The sequence below is a fragment of the Tamandua tetradactyla genome, chromosome 1, assembly GCF_023851605.1.
Source record: "Tamandua tetradactyla isolate mTamTet1 chromosome 1, mTamTet1.pri, whole genome shotgun sequence".
In the NCBI taxonomy this organism is placed as follows: Eukaryota; Metazoa; Chordata; class Mammalia; order Pilosa; family Myrmecophagidae; genus Tamandua; species Tamandua tetradactyla.
Genome location: NC_135327.1, coordinates 32276944 through 32296951, shown reverse-complemented (window position 1 = coordinate 32296951; position 20008 = coordinate 32276944). Strand labels below are relative to the sequence as shown.

General features: G+C 42.3%; 1 protein-coding gene across 3 annotated transcripts in view; it reads left to right on the top strand.

Annotated features, from left to right (window-relative positions):
* The window catches only part of TSHZ2 (teashirt zinc finger homeobox 2), a 458954-nt gene that overhangs the window by 249547 nt on the left and 189399 nt on the right, over positions 1 to 20008 (top strand). Inside the window, exon 2 of one of the 3 annotated variants that reach the window (XM_077113753.1) lies at positions 5780 to 8725. In XM_077113753.1, the coding sequence (XP_076969868.1) occupies positions 5780 to 8725 (2946 nt within the window). Of the gene's footprint in view, positions 1 to 5779; positions 18557 to 20008 lie in introns of those variants that run through there. The other 2 variants (XM_077113745.1, XM_077113738.1) reach the window with 2 other exon arrangements.

Below are 20008 nucleotides of genomic sequence, written 5' to 3'. Positions count from 1 at the left end.
CTGGTTCTGACATTCACATAGAGGAAGGAACAGGCTCTTTTCTCTCCATCTGTGTAACTCTTACATTAATGAGTTATGTTGGTGTGGCAGGAGTAAAGTCCATACTCGTGAGTTTTATTTTTTTCCTACTGAGGATGAGAAACCTGTTTAAAAATAACAGTGTGGAGCAGTGCAGCGGTGGTTCAGTGGCAGAGCTCTCGCCTGCCATGCCGGAGACCCAGGTTCATTTCCCGGTGCCTGCCCATGCAAAAAAATAAATGAGTGTGAAGTTAGATAATTTCTCCAGACTGCGGAGAGGCCAATCCTTGGCTAGTAGGACCTGGATCCTCTGAAAATGATATCAGGGCTCAGCGGGGTCAGGTGGGTGCCTGAAAACATCATTTTTTGCCTAGCACCCACCTGGAACAAGAAGCAGCGAAGCCTCTCCACATGGCCTCTAAGGAAGCACTCATTCTGGGCATGGCCATGACTGAAAAGTAGCTCAGTTTCCTTGAACACTGAATGCTCTAGCTCTTTACTCAACCTGCCAACAAGAGTGCCAATTAGTGCCAATAACAATATACACATTAACAGATTTTTTAGACCACAGTCACCAAAATATTCGAGACTTGTGACAGGAAGGCCCTGCTACATGTCTTCAGCTAATGTACCTACCAGATGCATGGTGAGAAGTATTCACCATCTCCTCATTTACTTCTGCCGTGCCCACTGTGCAATCTTCATCTGATTTTAAGCTGTCATTTAGTAGGGTAGATTGGTGAAAATGATCCTGTCACCATCAGATATGTTTTTAAATGGGGTTCTTGGTGGAACTCCGGTGCAGCTTTTGAAAACCAGCCTTCCTGAGTTTTAATTTGTCCTTGGGTTAGAACTGCTCCACTTCTGCTGCCTTTTTAAAGACTGTCAGTGTTCTTGCTGTAAACACTCTACTGTGGATTTTCAAGGCAACTACAAAAATGTAATGCCTAGCAAAGATCTGATAGCCATTCGGGAATTATTTTGCACAATTTCATTTCAATTATTCTGACCAAAGGTTTGGGGAAAATTGAGGTGGTAACTTTTTAAAACATCATTTTTTTTGTTGTTTTTTAAGTGTAAAGGGAAATTTGTAAAATGTAAGCATTTATTTCTGAATTTTACCCAGGTTATAAGGTTTCCTAAATGAAACGTTTACAGCATATATGATACATTTCTCCTCTGACATTTCTCCATTTTTTTAATCAAGACTTCAGAAGAAGACTATCCTGATGTTTGTGCAAGTATGCCATGGAACAGCTAACGGACATTTCCTCTGACAAAATTAATCCGTATGTTCAAATTTCCTTGTGTGATCTGTTTTGAACCTACGTCTTCTCACATGAAGAGTGTACTAGGGTATTCTCTGAGGCTTTGAAGTCTTGGTACTTATTTGCAGTCTTCATACTCACAGGTTTAAATTCACAGCTCAGTGGTTTCTGAAAACAAGAAAGCCAGTGGCTGGATTGCTGTGAAAAGATGATTTATGGGGATGTTCTGGTTTTATCGTTGAGGAAAGTTGATCAGGATATGGAACTTATATCTGATTTACATATCTTTATCCATCAAAGGTGCCAACTGCACACTTGAGAAGTAGAGCCAGAATTTGCAACTTGAACAATTCCCTGCCATTGTAGAATCTACGCATTCTATTCATTCAACTAATTTGTGGGCATGATTCTGTGCCAGGATGTGATCTGGATGCTTGGGAGAAGCAAAGTCTTCCAGCCTTCATGGGGACAGACATTTTATCTTTATATTTAGTAAGAGGTGACAATCATTCAATAAAGTAATGAATACGCAGCATCATTTCAGAATATGGTGAGTGCTATAGGAGATTTCAGTAAGTGAGGTGATATGATTAAGAGTTACTCAGAGAAGGGGAGGGTGGTCAGGAAAGGTCTCTTGGAGAAGAGTCTATTTAAGCTGAGACCTAAAGGAGGAAGAGGAACCAGGTATGTGAAAATCCAGAGGAAGAATTTCTGGGCAGAGAAGTCTGTTATGGCAAAGGGTGACAGGAAAAAAAGGGATTAGCAGGCTCAAGTAAGAGGAGGAAGTCCATCTGGCCTGACGCAGTGATAGCAGGCCGAAGGGCCTGGATGGTGGTGCCGGGGAAGTAAACAGAGGTCTATAAGAAGACATAAGAGTGTGGACCATGCTAAGGCCTTCAATTCTATTCTAAGTGCAACATAAAGGCATGGAAGGAGTTAAAACAGAAGAGTGTTGAGACCTGATACCTTTACAAAGAACCTTCTAGCAGCTCTCTGAAGAGCAGACTGGAGGGAGTGGAAGCAGGAAGCCCATTTAGTCACCCTAGTGAGCAATAAAGTGGCTCAGTCTGGAGCGGTGGCAATACAGTGGAAGAGAAATGGCCTCTCAAATCTGTCATTTAGACATAGAACTGGCAGGTTCGCTGATGAATGGGCCGGCCTGGGAATAGGGAAGTTTCATGTGGCCAGAGTCAGGCAGCGATGAGAGATGAGACTGGAAATTGAGACTGGGAAGGGAAATGTTTGCCACTATGAAGTTTGGTCTTCAACCCCAAATCAACAAGGAGCTTCTATAGAGAAAAAGCCTTTCTTATTGTGCCTTGGCATAATGGTGATGATTTTCTTTTGTTAAATACCTATTCATTAGAATAAACTTGCCACTCATCCACTCACACCAAGATTTCCATATGATGCAATCCTATTAAACAAATCATTGATAGAGAGAGAGACAGATACTCATTATACACCCAGATTGCTTGTACTCTGGCTGCCTGCCCTCTTTCGCCTCCACTGCCAGTGGCAAACAAAATCACTTAAGTCGAGTGAACAGTTTTAAATGTATAATATTAAAATGTGTTTTTTAAAACTCCTTGGAACCCTCAGCCATTGTTAAAATACACTCACTTTGACGGATGCTTTGGCACTTTTTTTATGAGGCTTTTCAATGCATTACCTTATCGGGTGCATGAGATTTAGTCTGTTCCACAGAGGAAAACAGACAAAAAGGGTCTCTCAGCACGAGTTACTCTTCTGTAAAGGTTATAGTAAACATGTCAATGCCTAATTAAGCAGAAAATTTTATCTGTATTGTGGGGGAGGCATTGGCTGTCTCCTACTTTTCTTCTGGGGAATCCATTTAGAAGGACAAAGAAGATTGTGAGGTTGAGCTGGTCTGGAAAGCCCGGCTTCCAAATGTCATCAGAAAAATTTCCTCGTATGAAAATCACTCTACTGGCTGGACAGACTGTGTGTGTATGTGTGCACGTGTGTGTGTGTATGCATGGGTGTGCATTTCATCAGCACATCAAATAATATGAGATGCTTCCCAACTCCCCCCAAGGCACTGTGCTAAGCTCTGAGCACATTGAGTGAAATAAAACCCAGTAATGCCCTTAACCAATCATGACGGCAGAAAACGCTCTTTCTCTACCCCTGGATTTCTTCACTTGCTTTAGGGTGCGTGCATGCAGTTTTCTTTGTTGCTGTGATCACTTTGGTGATTCATGGGGAGACTGTCTTGATGTGCCTAGAACAGTCCTGGCTGATGCCTGTTGTCCCAGTGTCTCTTTTCATTCTCAGAAGTGATCCTGTTTCACTGGTAAATTTTGCCTGATTTTTTGGAGTTATTTCACTTGGCTCTGTAACAACTCATTTGTTAATTTCACAGCATAGTCTTTCCCCTTGGACTTAATGATGTGACTGCTTTTGCAAACATCCAAAATAGCCCAGAAAAAGAAAAATATGATGAGAATGGCGGGGAGTAGGAGAAGTGGTCTGATTCAGTTACTCAGTTATTTTATACTAGGGTTTGCTTCCGAGTAGTGAACAACTAACGGTTGTTTGGCTAGACTGAGTCATTTCTGTCTCTTCAAATCAATTTACAGAACTAGAGACCAGCAACAATAGTCAAATGAAAAGTCCAAGTGTCAACCTGCTTGGGGAATAAAGTAACAACCACCATCACCGATACGATAACCGACATAACACAAAACTAGTGGGTTCGACTGAGTTTTTACATTTTCATCTTGTTTGGGTGGTAGTATGCCCTTAAAATCTTCGACTTTTGTCTCCATCATTTCCTATAATTTTCCTCTCCAATTTGGCTACCTATTTATAATGAAAGTGTACCGTTTTGGGGGTCTCACAAAGTTTTCTTATTTGTTGGGTGGTGACAAAAAAAGAGTGGAGCTCGTTAATTAAGACCAGGAGTTCTGTCATCAAACCAGACCTAGATTCATAGCACCACTTGGCAACATCAGCTGTGTGAACTCGGGCAAATTTCTTAACCTCAAAGCCTCACATTACCCACCTGTGCAATGAAAACAATAATAGTGCCTACTTTTATGATTATTAGTATAAACTCAAATGATGCATGTGCAGTGATTTGCGTAGTTTCTAGATTATAGTACTTGCTCACTAAATTTGTTTCTTCTTCATTATCAGCAGCAGCAACAGCAGCCTTTGGAGTTTCCTGATTGCAGCTGCCTTATTCTTAACAAGCCCCTAAATCTTCTAACTCTCCCTGTCTACCTCACAGGACAGACCTCCAATTCATGATCATCCCTTTTCCCAACTTGACCATGGATGAACGGAAAAAACAGAACCCACTCTAGGGTCACTCTCAAGTAGCCATGTGCCATTTAGAGGGGAACTAGAAGCTGGTGAGGGGAAACATTGCATTTGAGATGCAAATCTAAGTCTGAATCTCCCTTTCTTTTGTCTTTATGTGGTTGCATTTTAGCCACGTGGCCCTGAAAAGACTAGGTAAAGAAAATGAACCCATGGGTGTAAATAGTCACGCTCCCCATCTCCACTGATGGATATTTGCCCATTAATTCCCTTTGCACCCGCTCTCTCATGCCTTCATTTTCCCTATGCAATTACTGGTCCTAAATCCTTTCAGAGAAGGGCAAGCATGCATCCCCAATAGCATTTTGCATCTACAAATCAAACGTATAATTGGCATCTCATGACGGGTACTCACAAATCACAGTGCATTTGAAATTACAGGCACAAGATCGAGAGGGCATTTTCAGCCTTGTCTGGAAAGGTCTTCATAAACCAGTTTGAGAATAATAGGATCATCCCCAAATCTCCCATTCTAACACTGTTTGCTATTATTTTTAAATCATTATATTTGCTGAGCTTATGTAATTTTTCAGCTATCAATGGAAGACTCTATTCACATACTCCATAATCTCTCTTCCTGCTGTGCAACTCTCTATGAATGGAAATGTTATAACAAAAAGACACTGGCTATCAAAAATATAATGGTTGTGCATCCAAATTATTTTTGCACACTCAAAGATGATCTATTAAAATGATTATATGCCAATATATCCAAATGTCTTGATAGATTTGACACTAGATGCCAAGGGTCATGTCTTAGTTTTCTTATGAGCCAACCTCCTTCCACAAAGAGATATGACATTAATAGGATTAGAATTTCAGTCCAGCTTCCCTGAAAGTCATACACATGAATTTAGTGTCCACCCCATTATAGGAATATTAGAGTGATAGTCCTTAAACATGAAAATTATTAACTTGGGATACTGGGCACGTGCAAGGAATTATGACTCCTGCCATTGGAAAAAAACAAAAAAAGCAGAAAAGACATCATTTGGCTTTTTCCTGTTTCCAATGTTCACAGTTTACAAACATGGAGATTAAATTGGTATTCCATTCGGTATGGGAAGCCCTTAGAATAAGTGGGGGGAATCGAGTAAACTATATAACCCGCTATGGTCATTTTATCTGTTCTTCTGCTCTTGCAGGCTATGCCCAGGAGGAACAGCTGAAGGAAGAGGAGGAAATTAAAGAGGAAGAGGGGGAGGAGGACAGTGGTTCAGTAGCTCAACCTCAGGGCAGCAATGACCCAGGGACAGATGAGGAGCTAGAAACGGGCCCAGAGCCGAAAGGCTGCTTCAGCTACCAGAACTCTCCAGGAAGCCATTTGTCCAATCAGGATGCGGAGAACGAATCTCTGCTCAGTGATGCCAGCGACCAGGTGTCGGACATCAAGGGCGTCTGCGGCCGAGATGTCTTGGACAAGAAAGCAAGCACTCAGCCCAGACTTCCAAACGAAGCACACAGCTGCATGGATAAAATGACTGCTGTCTATGCCAACATCCTGTCCGATTCCTACTGGTCAGGCCTGGGTCTGGGCTTCAAGCTGTCCAGCAGTGAGAGGCGGACCTGTGACACCCGCAATGGAGGCAGCAAGAGTGACTTCGACTGGCACCAAGATGCTCTGTCCAAAAGCTTGCAGCAGAACTTGCCGTCCAGATCTGTCTCCAAGCCCAGCCTGTTCAGCTCGGTCCAGCTGTACCGGCAGAGCAGTAAGATGTGTGGGACAGTTTTCACTGGGGCCAGCAGATTCCGGTGCCGGCAGTGCAGCGCTGCCTACGATACCCTGGTTGAGTTGACTGTGCACATGAATGAAACCGGCCACTATCAAGATGACAACCGCAAAAAGGACAAGCTGAGACCCGCAAGCTATTCAAAGCCCCGCAAGAGGGCTTTCCAGGATATGGACAAGGAGGACGCGCAAAAGGTTCTGAAATGTATGTTTTGTGGCGACTCCTTCGATTCCCTCCAAGATTTGAGCGTCCACATGATAAAAACAAAACATTACCAAAAAGTGCCTTTGAAGGAGCCAGTACCAACCATTTCATCAAAAATGGTCACTCCGGCAAAGAAGCGTGTTTTTGACGTCAACCGGCCATGCTCCCCTGATTCAACCACAGGATCATTTGCAGATTCGTTCTCTTCTCAGAAGAACGCCAGCCTGCAGTTGTCCTCCAACAATCGCTACGGCTACCAGAATGGTGCCAGCTACACCTGGCAGTTTGAGGCCTGTAAGTCACAGATCTTAAAGTGTATGGAGTGTGGGAGCTCCCATGATACCTTGCAGCAGCTCACCACCCACATGATGGTCACGGGACACTTTCTGAAGGTCACCAGCTCTGCCTCCAAGAAAGGGAAGCAGCTGGTGTTAGACCCCCTAGCAGTGGAGAAAATGCAGTCATTGTCTGAGGCCCCAAACAGCGATTCTCTGGCTCCCAAGCCATCAGGTAACACAGTCTCAGACTGTACGGCCTCTACAACTGAGTTAAAGAAAGAAAACAGAAAGGAAAAATCAGAGGAAGGCAACAAGGATGAGAAAGTCGTGAAAAGTGAGGACTATGAAGATCCTCTACAAAAACCTTTAGACCCTACAATAAAATACCAATATCTAAGGGAAGAGGATTTGGAAGATGGCTCAAAGGGTGGAGGGGACATTTTGAAGTCATTGGAAAATACTGTTACCACAGCCATCAACAAAGCCCAAAATGGGGCTCCCAGCTGGAGTGCATATCCCAGCATCCACGCAGCCTACCAGCTATCAGAAGGCACCAAAGCGTCCTTGCCGATGGGCTCCCAGGTCTTGCAGGTCCGACCTAATCTTCCCAACAAGCTGAGGCCAATTGCACCAAAGTGGAAAGTAATGCCACTCGTCTCTGTGTCCACCAACCTGGCCCCATACACTCAAGTTAAGAAGGAGTTGGAAGACAAGGATGAGGTCTCAAAGGAGTGTGGGAAAGAAAGTCCCCACGAAGAGGCATCATCTTTTAGCCACAATGAAGAGGATTCTTTCCCCAAAATTGAAACCCCCTCAGAATCAAGAAAGGCTGAGCCTTGTCCCCCAAAGAAGGAAGACAAGCTGATGAATGAGGGCAGTGAGAAAGAGAAACCCCAGTCCTTGGAGACAGCCTCTTCTCTTAGCAATGGCTGTGCCCTCCCCAATCACGCATCAGCACTGCCATGCATCAACCCGCTCAGTGCCCTGCAGTCCGTCTTGAACAATCACCTGGGCAAAGCCACAGAACCGCTGCGCTCTCCTTCCTGCTCCAGCCCAAGCTCAAGCACAATTTCTATGTTTCACAAGTCAAATCTCAATGTCATGGACAAGCCTGTTATGAGTTCTGCCTCGACGAGGCCGGCCAGTGTGTCCAGGCGCTACCTGTTTGAGAACAATGATCAGCCCATCGACCTGACCAAGTCCAAAAGCAAGAAAGCAGAATCCTTGCAAGCACAATCCTGTACATCCCCACCTCAGAAGCATGCTCTGTCTGACATCGCTGACATGGTCAAAGTCCTCCCCAAAGCAACCACCCCGAAGCCTGCCGTTTCCTCAAGGGTCCCTCCCATGAAGCTGGAGATGGATGTCAGGCGTTTTGAGGATGTCTCCAGTGAAGTCTCAACTTTGCATAAAAGGAAGGGCCGGCAGTCCAATTGGAACCCTCAGCATCTTCTGATCTTACAAGCTCAGTTTGCCTCAAGCCTCTTCCAGACTTCAGAGGGCAAATACCTGTTGTCTGATCTGGGTCCTCAGGAACGTATGCAAATCTCCAAGTTTACGGGACTGTCCATGACCACTATTAGCCACTGGCTGGCCAATGTCAAGTACCAACTTAGGAAAACAGGCGGGACAAAATTTCTGAAAAACATGGACAAAGGACACCCCATCTTTTATTGCAGTGACTGTGCCTCCCAGTTTAGAACCCCTTCTACTTACATCAGTCACTTAGAATCTCACCTAGGTTTCCAAATGAAGGACATGAACCGCATGGCAGTGGAACAGCAAAGCAAGACAGAGCAAGAGATCTCCCGGGTATCGTCGGCTCAAAGGTCTCCGGAAACAATAGCTGGCGAAGAGGACACAGACTCTAAATTCAAGTGTAAGTTGTGCTGTCGGACATTTGTGAGCAAACATGCAGTAAAACTCCACCTAAGCAAAACGCACAGCAAGTCACCCGAACACCACTCTCAGTTTGTAACAGACGTGGATGAAGAATAGCCCTACAGGTATGGGTTTGCTCCCAGGTGGTTGTGACCATGGCCTTGTAAGGAGCTTCTCAAAGGGAGATGGGTCGGCTTAGAGGCAGCTAGTGTCTCCTTGTGCCCAGATAGGACTTGTTTTTAGGAAAGACCAGAACACGATAAATATGTCCTAGTTATTTTCTCAATTTCTCCAGTTTAGTGTTGAGGAATAAAACAAGATGGGTTTAGAAGAAGTAAGGGTCACAGATTACTGCCTCTTCTAAGCCTTCATGATAAGTAATTCCTTTAGTTGCCTAAGGCCCAACCTCCAAGTTCCACCTAAGCAAGGCTACGCCTCATTTTAAAGACTAGACGCTAACCTATCTCACCATCCCATTTCACTACCCCACCTTCCCACAGCAATGCTAATGACTTATCAAGCAATCCAAAGGTGAGCAACAGAATAAACATTGGAGCGGCACTAGGGGCAGTCACTATACAAAGATTGTTTCAGCTCGTGAATGGCTTAAAGTTATCTTTATTATTGTTACTCCTAATTAATGCTTCTTTGCAGCTTACTTTCAACAATTACTACTTTCCACTCCCTTCCCTTTGTTTATTTCCTACTTTAAGTTCCATGAAAGAGTTCCTGCCCATTCTTTTCTGCAGAACATTTAGATGAAAAGAGAGGAGGCTTATTTTCTTCTCTCATCTTTTGGTTTTCTTTATGCTCAACTAATATCAGAGTCCACCATTAGCAAAGGTAGATGTAGTACATACCCTTGTGATTTTATCCCATGTTAGGAGCAAGTGGCTTTCTGCACACCCAATGCCAGTGTGCACAGGGTCTCACAGCTTCAGACTATTTGTATCATGTATGACAGAAGCTCTGTGCCTTGTAGAGTCAGTGCCCAGGTCACCTATGTCACTCTAGGAAAGAGGACAGAGGCCAAGGTCAAATCCCTAACAGACAAGGCATGCCAGCCATTTTCAAGCGTTGAGCATAAACAAGGCTAGGTCTCAACAAATCCTTTTGCTCTTCCTTTTTGTATTTATCTCCCCCCTCCCCACCCACCCCCACCGGCATGATGCAACACATGACCTTTCCACATATTCAGGCTGGTCTTCCTACTTCGGCCACACCCAGGGATGGGGGCCCAAGCTAAACCCTCTGCACTTACCAGTCCAGTTTATGTCATGCTCGTAACAGATTCGCTCTGGACACATTCAAAACAAGATAGGAACAGTCGGTGATAACTTAAGAGTTTAAGTCTTGTCACCCCCTATTGTCAGACATTTGCTTTTAAATAGGAGACTTTCACATCAAGCCACAAAAGTGTGAGCAATCAGTTCCAGGAGGAGTGGGGTGTTTGGGATGGTGTGACTTGGGGTTCACCTCCCACCTGGGATGTGACAGTGGTCAAATGAAATAAAAGGTTAATTAACATTGGCTGGGACCTTTCCCTCAGTGAGAAGATCTAAGAACTTTTGATTAGGGGTAGGAGGAACCATCCTATAACCTTAGCAGTGATCTGGGCCCAAATGAAGGCTATCTTCCTTTGGGCTTCTTTGGTTTGCATGTTTTTATCATGATAATTAAAATGTGTTACTGCCAGATTCATCTCTTGCTTTCCAAGCACGATTTGTTCGGCTCACACTATTCAAAGAAAAGCCGCAACGCATCTATTGAATCTACATGTGAGCTTGGGGCCTTGCAATGTCCTATTTATTTGCTATATAACATTTTTAATATTATGTAAATCACTATTATGCTTTTCTCATCCTATCCCCCCCCCCAAAAAAAGGTGGAATAGACAAAATACCTGGAGAAATGTTCCAAATTCCACAGTGGTGGGTCCAAACCATGGTGAAGAAGATAAATAGATTATGCTTATTTGTGATATAATAAAGAACATTTTTCCACCTGTTAGGTTTGTAATCATTTTTTTAAATCAATATCACTGCCAAAATATTATGATATGTAAATAAGGAGAGGAGAGAAAAAGAAAGCTGTAGCTGTCCCCAGTCAAAATCTGAAACTTACATACCTGTTCTAAGGAGGGAAGGTAAACCAATAATTTGGAAAAATATATACAAAAGGTACTTACAACTCTGTAAAGCACATAGATAAGATAGCTATGCTGGCATCTTTCTGCAGTTGTGTAAAAGAAGTATTTCTGATTTGGATCATCAAGGCACCATATTACAGCGTTATCACTGAAATGAAAAGGAGCTCCTCCTTATACTCCTTATATAAACAGCATCATGTGGTGATTCTGAGAAAGAATTGCAGAAAAACAGGTTTGAGTATTCAGGACTTGTTCAAAGAAGCTGGGAGCGTACATATGTCGTGTTTAAAAAGAAGACCGTGCTGGGTAGGTTTGTATTGATGGTTAAAATATTACAGTTTGCACATCTGACAAAGTTGGCTTTCTGATGCCTTAGTCACCCTAGAAAAGACACGTCCATCCTTGCAGTCCTTGCTAGAGAAATGTTTATTCAATACCTTTTCTACAGCTTGGAACTGTGCGTATATGTTTAAATGATCACAAAATGAGATCACTGTTATCCGGTACTATTTCAGTTGGTATGCATGATTGCTCAAATTGTGCAAAATGACTTGGTGTTTTAGAAAGCATGGTTAAGAGTTTATGGAAAATTAGAAATCCTTACTATATTTTAATTCTCTGTAAGACACAATTTTTGACCTGAATTTTCTTTCCTTTCTTGGATATGACTTAAATCCTGCAGAATGCTCTGCCAAAAAGTAAATGCAGTCTTTCATTAAAAATTAAATAAAAAAAGATGAAATGTTCATTCCTATTTTAGGACATAAGTAATCTAAAACAATTTTAATATGTATTTGTATATATCTTTAAAAGCCACATGCTCTTCTTGAATAACAGAAATTAAGCAGAGAGCAAATTAATGAGTCTAAAATGCACAAGGACTTGAAATCATAGTAATTACCATTTAATAGAGGGTAGAAACTTAACAGCACACCTAGCCTTCAGGAATGATCCTGAAGAGTGGCCACCGTTGTTGTGAACTGCTCAATAAAAACAAATGTCCGGGGTAAACAGTAAGTTTTCCGTATAGATATGTCCCAAATATTGCATAGACCATACTTATACTGAAAAAGTATTTGTTGTTGATCTGAATTTCAAATTTAACTGCGATTAATCCTATATTTTTATTTAATAAATCTGGTCTAAAAACATGGATTATATAGTAAACTGGGAAGAGAAAAAAACAGGCTGGAAAAATTCATATCTGTAAGAGGCATTATTCTTTTATCCATTAAATAAATATCACTTTCAAATGAATAGCCCTTCCTCCCTCCCTCTCTCCCTTCCTTCCTTCCTTCCCTCCCTCCTTCCTTCCTTCCTCTCTCTCTTCCTGCATTCCTTTCGCCCTTCAACAATATCAATTATGCTTTTACCACATGCCAGACGTATATTAGCGATGGAAACATAATGGCGAATGAGCAGTCATGTGGACTACAATAGCAAAATGTTCCAGGCCGTGTGTCCGGTTCTACGCAAGCATTATTTTACTTTATTCTCGCAAATGGCCCTATGAAGCAGGTGTTAATTTGACCTTGGTGCAGAAGAGAATGTGGAGGCAGAAAGACTCTGTGTGACTCTCCCAGAGCCCCCATATCTGAGCCCCATTCATTCATTCATTTGATATCTAGCAAACTAGATGTACTCCTCAGGAAAATTACAAGAATTAAATAAGTCTGCAGTTCTTTTCCATAAAGCCTATTGCATAGTAGGTTCATGACAAAAGCTAGTTTTAGACAGTCTACCATGCTCTTCAGCCTCACCTGTGTGTAGAACTTGCAAGTTCTTCCCAGGCTGAGCTAATTAAAATCTAGGCAAATGCCCCAATGAAAACATCAACCTGCTATTTTCCCTATAATGATAACAATGACAGCAAAATTACCATTGGTTGGGCTCTTTCTAAGAGCCAGGAATTGTTGCTCAGACCGCCCTTGTTTTACAAAGTGATAAATGGAAGCGCAACGAGTGTCGAGGTTTATCCAAGAGCGCACAGTAAAAGTAGAGCTCCAATTCAAACCCAGGACTGTCCAAGCACATCCGCTTTCTTCTCCAGCCTATCCATTTCTCTTCTACCTTCCCTAATGGCTACCAGATGCTACCCAAGGCCTGATGTACATGCAGCAGCTCAGGGAAGAGATTGCGGTATGTTGCACAAGGGTTGAGAGACAAGTGAGGGTTCCCCTGGGCATTTTGGAGGCTCCAGCAGCAAATCAAATATTGCAACTCAGGTGCCTGGGACTATAGAATGAAGCAAAGTGTCCTCCTTCTCTTTATTTAAATTTCCTTGCTTAGTAGAGTAATTATACATTTATCAAATAGTATCTACCCAAATCCCAGGGAAATATATATAATACATATATATGTATTTTTTTAAATCCTCATCTTGGCTCTTGGGAATTCATTTTTTGGTGAGCAAAATGAGAATCAGGAAATAGGGTCAATTGTAAGACTACAGCATTTCTAAAGCAGCAAGAAACAAATTCATCATTTTTTTTAGCATTTTCATTTTATCCAAGCAATCTGACTTAAGCCCCTTGCGCGTCAACATGTCTTTATCTCCTTTGCACTTTCCCCCCTCATTTGGACTTTTGAATGCTCTGTACTGACGTGTATAATTTGGTGCTTTAATATAGAGTAACATTATTTTTCATTTACTCCAATCTGCCATCAGTATCATCTTTTCATTTAACCAGATGCAATTCTTTTTTTCTTTCACTAAATTGAAAATCCATGAGCGACAGGGAGTGCAATGTTTTAATTAGCTCATATTTTTTATATGGATTTATGTCTTTAAAATACATTTGTGTAATTCTTCAGCTAAATTAAAAACGTCTTTCTGCGAAAGAGAAGAGGGGAAAATAAAGAACCAAATTGTGCCATTAGTAGATGCAGAGGCAGCCTGGGCTGGTTTTGAACTTGCCCTTCATTAAGGAAGTCTTTCTCTATAAAGACTTCTCAAAAATGGCTTCTGGAAGGATTTTTTAAAAGCCCCTTGTAAGTAAACAAGCAGTTACCTTCAATGAGTTAATTTGAAACCGAACCTACAGCCAAACAAAACAGAAAAAAAAAGTCGTAATGATAAACAGTTTTCCCCTGCATTTCTTCCTTTGTCTTTTTTTTTTTTTTTTTTAACTATCAAGTTTAAAGCTTTCCACGGTGCTTTTTTTCTACTTTATAGGAGACAAGTGACATTCCGGGGTAAATGGAAGAAAAAGCCATGCAGAACTGAAATCTCTCTAATGCATTGACACTAACTTGCCCTCTATTGTTGGAAATGAGCAGGCACTCATGATTGTTCATCAAACGGCTCCTAATGCAGTTAAAGCATTCAGCTATAATTTCTCCTTGCATTTATAATTACTGTCATAGACTGCACACCTCGGTGAGCAGATTAAAGCTATAAACTATTTAGCCGCGGCTCTAAGACGAGAACTTGATTTGTCTGGCAGGAGTTATTTGTTAGGGAGCTTGACACTTCACATAAAAATGACTCAACTTGATGAAGAACAATGCAGTTTTAGCAATGCGGGGATTTTAAATCAGTCATGATGCCACGCCCCCCAAGAATCGCAGGGCAGTTTGTTAAATGATATGTAGGCCGCAGAGATAGCGGAATGTGTTAAGGGCACAAAATGGAAGGGGATTTGGTGTGTGCCTGCTTTCTTTCTTGACTGTCCTCCGAAAGAGCAGGAGTTTGTTGAAAATCAGCGTGTGTCACGTGCACCTATTAAATCCAGCAGAAATATTAGGCGAGGCTCCACTGGCAGAGGAAAGGGACTCCTGAAGCCCAAGGCGCATGTCACATTTGGACTTTTAGGGAACTCTGTGCTGCTGTTCAAAGCATTCGCCTCCAGAAGCTTCTACCAGGGCTGTGTGGGTAATGCTGGTTTTTTATTTTGGTTTTTTTTTTCTTAGAATATTCATTTGTTTCTTTGTTTACTTTCTTGCTTACTCGCAGGAGGTGCATGATATCAGTAGGCATGGAAAATATTTCTATTGAGCTCATTCCACAGCTTTTACCTGTGAAAATAAACAAAAATAGTATTTTTCTCAACTCAGAAATCCAATTGTTGGGACCCAGCGATGAGGCTCTGGCTTTCTCAATGGATCTTTGATGCATTTGATTATTTTGCCACAGGCCCACCTCGAAACTACCCACCCCTCACAGCCATAAACAAACCCAAATTTATTTTTAAAAAAACATTCAGAAAAAGACTCTACTGGATATTTATTTACAGCAAGTGGTAGACATTGGTGCCCAGATATTAGGGTCACAAACCCAAGTGCTCCAAGGGCCAGGCAGGTTACAGGGTCCGATAAGGCCTACTGTGAAGTACAGTACGAAGGCCCAGTGTAGCTCTAGCAGTTTTCCCAGAAATCCAGATCATTGTGTGAAATTTCCCAATTCTTAAATTCAGGTTATTTTTATTGGTATGTTTTGGCTTGGTTTTGGTTTTGATTTGGTTCAAGCCAAACAAAGTATGTGTGAGACCAGATTCAACTCCTGCGTCACTAAATTGCAACCTCTGCGTCTGGTCGCAAGACAAATAAACGTGGGCACCGACTCTATTTCCTGATGTCCACCCTTTCGGGGTCCACCCTTTTCCCCAGCCTAACCTGGCCATTGCCTGGACTTGGGGCTCTCACAGAAAATGCCATCTCTCCCCACCTCTAGGGATATTGGGTTGTCCTATAGGAAATGGTGCCTCCTTCTTGATATGGTGTTGTGCGTTGCTGCTGCATGGATTAAGGAAGCAGGCTTGGCGTTCCCTGAAGGGTAAACAATTATTAATCCTACCCTGGGACTGAGGGTGAGAAGCGATCCTGGGACTCAGGGCTAAAACTGGAAAAATCCCAGAGAAACTGGGATAAGTTGGCCACCCTCCTCTTCTCCTGGGGCCTCCCTTGCATCAGAAGATGACCTGTGCCACTTGGGAAGCTGGTTTAATGGTGTGTGCCCTCCATATCCCAATCCTATTCCTAAATCACAGCAATGAGGACTGATATTTAGTTAATCTGATATTACCCAAGACATTTTGACCTATGCCATTTGCTTAAACCTTACAGCAAAACTGCACAGTGGATATTATTCCCATTTTAGAGATGAGAAACCTGAGGTTCAGCAAAGGTGTTGCAGGCAACCAAAGGCCACAGCAGCAAGTACCCAAGCTGGGACTCCAGGCTGGACTTGGCAGGATCTGAGCTCAGGGTTCCTAGCATTGCTCTAGGCCACCAGCACCCAACATCACTTCAGTGTCTGTTCAGCAATCAGTATTTCAAAGAGCAGTGCATTTAAAGTGCATGAAGTTAGAGCAAATTGCATTTTTATATGCCCCAATTATAGACATTACATAGAGTGGACCTTCCCTGCATGCCCAAACCCCTGGTCCAAATGTAGTACATATGGAATAAGCAAATGAGCACATCCTCCCTGTTTCTATAATTTCTCCAATGTAAGCCCATATATATGCTCTTGTGAGTTACTAACACTCTTGCCAGTAATCAAAGGAATACGGCTTAACACGGTTCTGTTGGATGATAGCCCTCAAGCTATTGTCCATGTTATTTTCAGATATTTTTTATGTAATGATCGTTCCTTTGCTCAGGCAGAAACTATATGTTGAGTACTTACTGTATGCTAGGCGCTATTCTAGGCACTGGAGGCAGAGCCATAATCAACACAGACAAATCCCTGAAACTGATGACAAGCAAACATATAAATGTTGTGAGGAAGTAAGAGCTAGGAAGGAACACGAAGCTGAGTGAAGGAAGAGAGAGTGAGATGGCATGCTCCGGGAAGACCTTGTTGGAAGAGCCCCTCCACGCTGAGGCCTAAAGGGTGAGAAGAAGCCAGCCAAGAAGCACCTGGAGAGAGGTGTTCCCCAGGAAGGGGGAACAACATCTTGGAGTCGCCGAAGGCAAGAGCCTGGCATATCGGATGATCCATCCGGAGGCCAGAGGAGCTCAGCTAAGTGAGCAAGGGACATGTGTTGGGAATTAAGGCTGGAGAAATAGGCCAGAGCCAGGTTGTATGGGGCAAAGGTGGAGACCTTGAATTTTCTGAAATACAAGTAATAATCACCATTCTTCCATCGTTACTAGTATTAAGAATAATGGAGTCACTTACCATGTGGAAGACCCAGGTTCAATTACATTCATCAGTCAAAAAAAAAAAACATTCAACAAATGGTGCTGTAATAATGGGATATTTATATTTACATGAAAAACAATGAAATGTGACCCCTGCTGCACAGCATACCAAAAAAACAAAACAAAATGTAATTATCTTAACTAAAATACTTTTAAAAAATAATAGAAGCATAATAATATTATTTATAAATTCAGTAAAAACTTGTTGAGCATCTCCTTTTTGCAGGCCCTATCCAGGCCTCTGGAGACAAAGTAGAATCACAAATAATGACACTTCCACTCCACACAGAGCTCCAGTCATTCAAACAGGGCAGTCAAATGGTAATCAAATAATCACATACATGAGCATAAAATCGCACCAGTGTTCACTGCCACCAAGGAGAGGTACATGTGGCTATGAAAATTTCTAGTGGAGGCTTTGACCCGATAAGGTCAAAAGATTAAAAAAAGACCTTGAGCTGATATGGGAAGGACCATTAGCTGTTAACTAGGTAAAGAGAAACAGGAAGCATGTTTCAGACAATAGGAGCAGCATGTGCAAAGGTCCTGTGGTAAATAAGAACAGGGACACGTAAGCTGGAGGGGAGAGAGGAGTGAGCATGATGTGACACGAGGTTCAATTTCTTATAATTATTTAGGCCTCATGCTCAACTTCTTAAAAGCATTCTCTCACTTGATTCTTCCAAAAATCTCACGTGGGTGATAGTCACTGTTGAAGCTGGGACTCAAACTCAGATGATGAGAGCCGCACTCTTCACCCCTACCCTGTACTTCTTCAGGTGACCAAAAGATAAGACCATACATTTTCAGAGAGAGAAGGGGGTTGACTTAGGCATGGGCGTGGAGGTGCTTAAAAGACCTTTCAGTAAGAAGGTGTGAGTTTTGAACTGAGGAATAGTATAGGCAAAGGGATGGCTTCTGGACCAAGATATCTTTCCTTCCTTGTTTTTGAGGCTCTAATATGCATGTTCTGTGGAGACTATGAAGAGAGTGGTTCAAAATGCAGACTTGAACTTGAATTATTTACAATCCATTTGGGGTGTCAAGACAAAGAGATAGGAACCAGTTAAAGAACAGAGGTGGCTCCTTGTAACTGGGAAGCTCAGACTTCTCTGTACTTTGGTGGAGACTATGAAGAGAGTAGTTCAAAATGCGTATTTGAACTTGAATTACTTACCATCCATTTGGAGTGTCAAGACAGAGATAGGAACCAGTTAAGGAACAGAGATGGCTCTTTGTAATTGGAAAGTTCAGACTTTTCTGTACTTTGGTGCTTGAGGAAGGATCCTGGGCCAGGATGTGACAATGCAAGGCAAGGATTCTGGTAAGAGAGAGGAGGGTCATGCTAGGAAACAGTGTGACTTAGAAACAGCACATGAGTACTGCCTCGTGGCTAAGCTTGAGGGGTCTGGAGCTGGCTGCCAAGGTTCAAATCACTGTGGTGAGTCTTGTGCAAGTTACTTAAACTTACTAAGCCTTAAATGTCTCATCCTCAGAATGAAGGTGACCAATAAATAGAAAATATTTTTTTAATGTTTCTTGGGTGGTTATTTGATCTCACTAAACCTCACTTTGCTCATCTTTGCTCACTTTGCTCAAATGGGACAAACAATAGTCCTTTCTTCATGGGGCCATTGTGAGGATTGAAGGAAAGAGTCCATATGAAACACCTGGAACATAATCAGTGCTTAGTAAATCTGAGCTGTTATTTTTATCATGATGTTCAGAGGTCAGGGCAAACTGTGGGGTCAGACAGAGCCGGGTTCAAATCCTAGCCCCAACTCTTGCTGTTTGAGCTTCGGAAAGTTGGTTACCCTGAGCTTAGGTTTCCTCATCTCTAAAATATAGCTAGGGACACAAATATTCTAGTGTTGCTATGAAAACTCAATAAAATAATCTATATTCAAGTTGGTAAGAAAGGCTGGCATAGTTTGAGAGCAGTAAATGGCCTTGAGGTTCTCTTTCTCCCACATCCATTTGGGTTGAGGATTAAATAGGATAGCATCTCACCAGTGCTGGGCACGGGATTTGACACAAAAAGCATGGGCTTGACAAATCTCACTTTCCTCTCTCTATTCCCTGCCTTGATTGCCTGCCTCTGAAAACAAGAATTCCCTTTAGATTGCTTAAGGTTTAAATCAAAATGTGAGATGGATTGTGCCATTTTATTTGAAGAATAAGGGAAGACTGGTACAGGTGGTGTTGGGATGGTGTTGGAACTCGAGCTATCCTGAAAAAGGATAGAATAGGACGTTAACCTGCCATTTCCTTCCCTCAGATAGAATATGGCATTAACACGCCATTTCCTTCCCTCTGACTTCTCCCTTCAATCTCTGCCACCAGCAACCTTGAGAAATTCCACTTTGCTACAATCCAAAAGTCACTGGTGGCTTTGCCATGCTAGGGAACATCTGTGTTGGAGTTTTCAAAGCAGTTGGCAATGCTAGAGCTGCCGCTGATGTTGCTAAAAACCATCCCTGGCACAGGGTCCATCATCACTGTTATTCTTGGTATTGCTGAATTGACATGGAACTAATTTATTGGGCAGTTATGTTGTCCCAGTTACGTTGTGCTCGGCTTTATGTATATTGTCTCTTTTAATTGTAAACCCAACCTCTATAATGAAGGGTAAAGAACCAGCACTCATAGTGGTGAAGTGACTAGAAGTGTCACACGACTAGTAACTGGCAGAGCTGGGACTCACTTGCAGACTAATGGGAGATTTGCCTTACGTAAGAATTTCCACCAAAATGTTTCCTAGCACATTCCTTGCATTCTGGGTCAAAATCTCTTGGGGACCACATTGAACTGAGATGTGGGCCCTGGCCACAAGTACACGGCTGGGGAGAGAAGGTGAATTGAGCAAAAAATGTTTAAATATCCTGTTTCAGTTTGTAAAAGCTGCCAGAATGCAATGTACCAGAAATGGGATGGCTTTTAAAAACAGGAATTTAATAAGTTGCAAATTCTTAGGCCATGAAAATG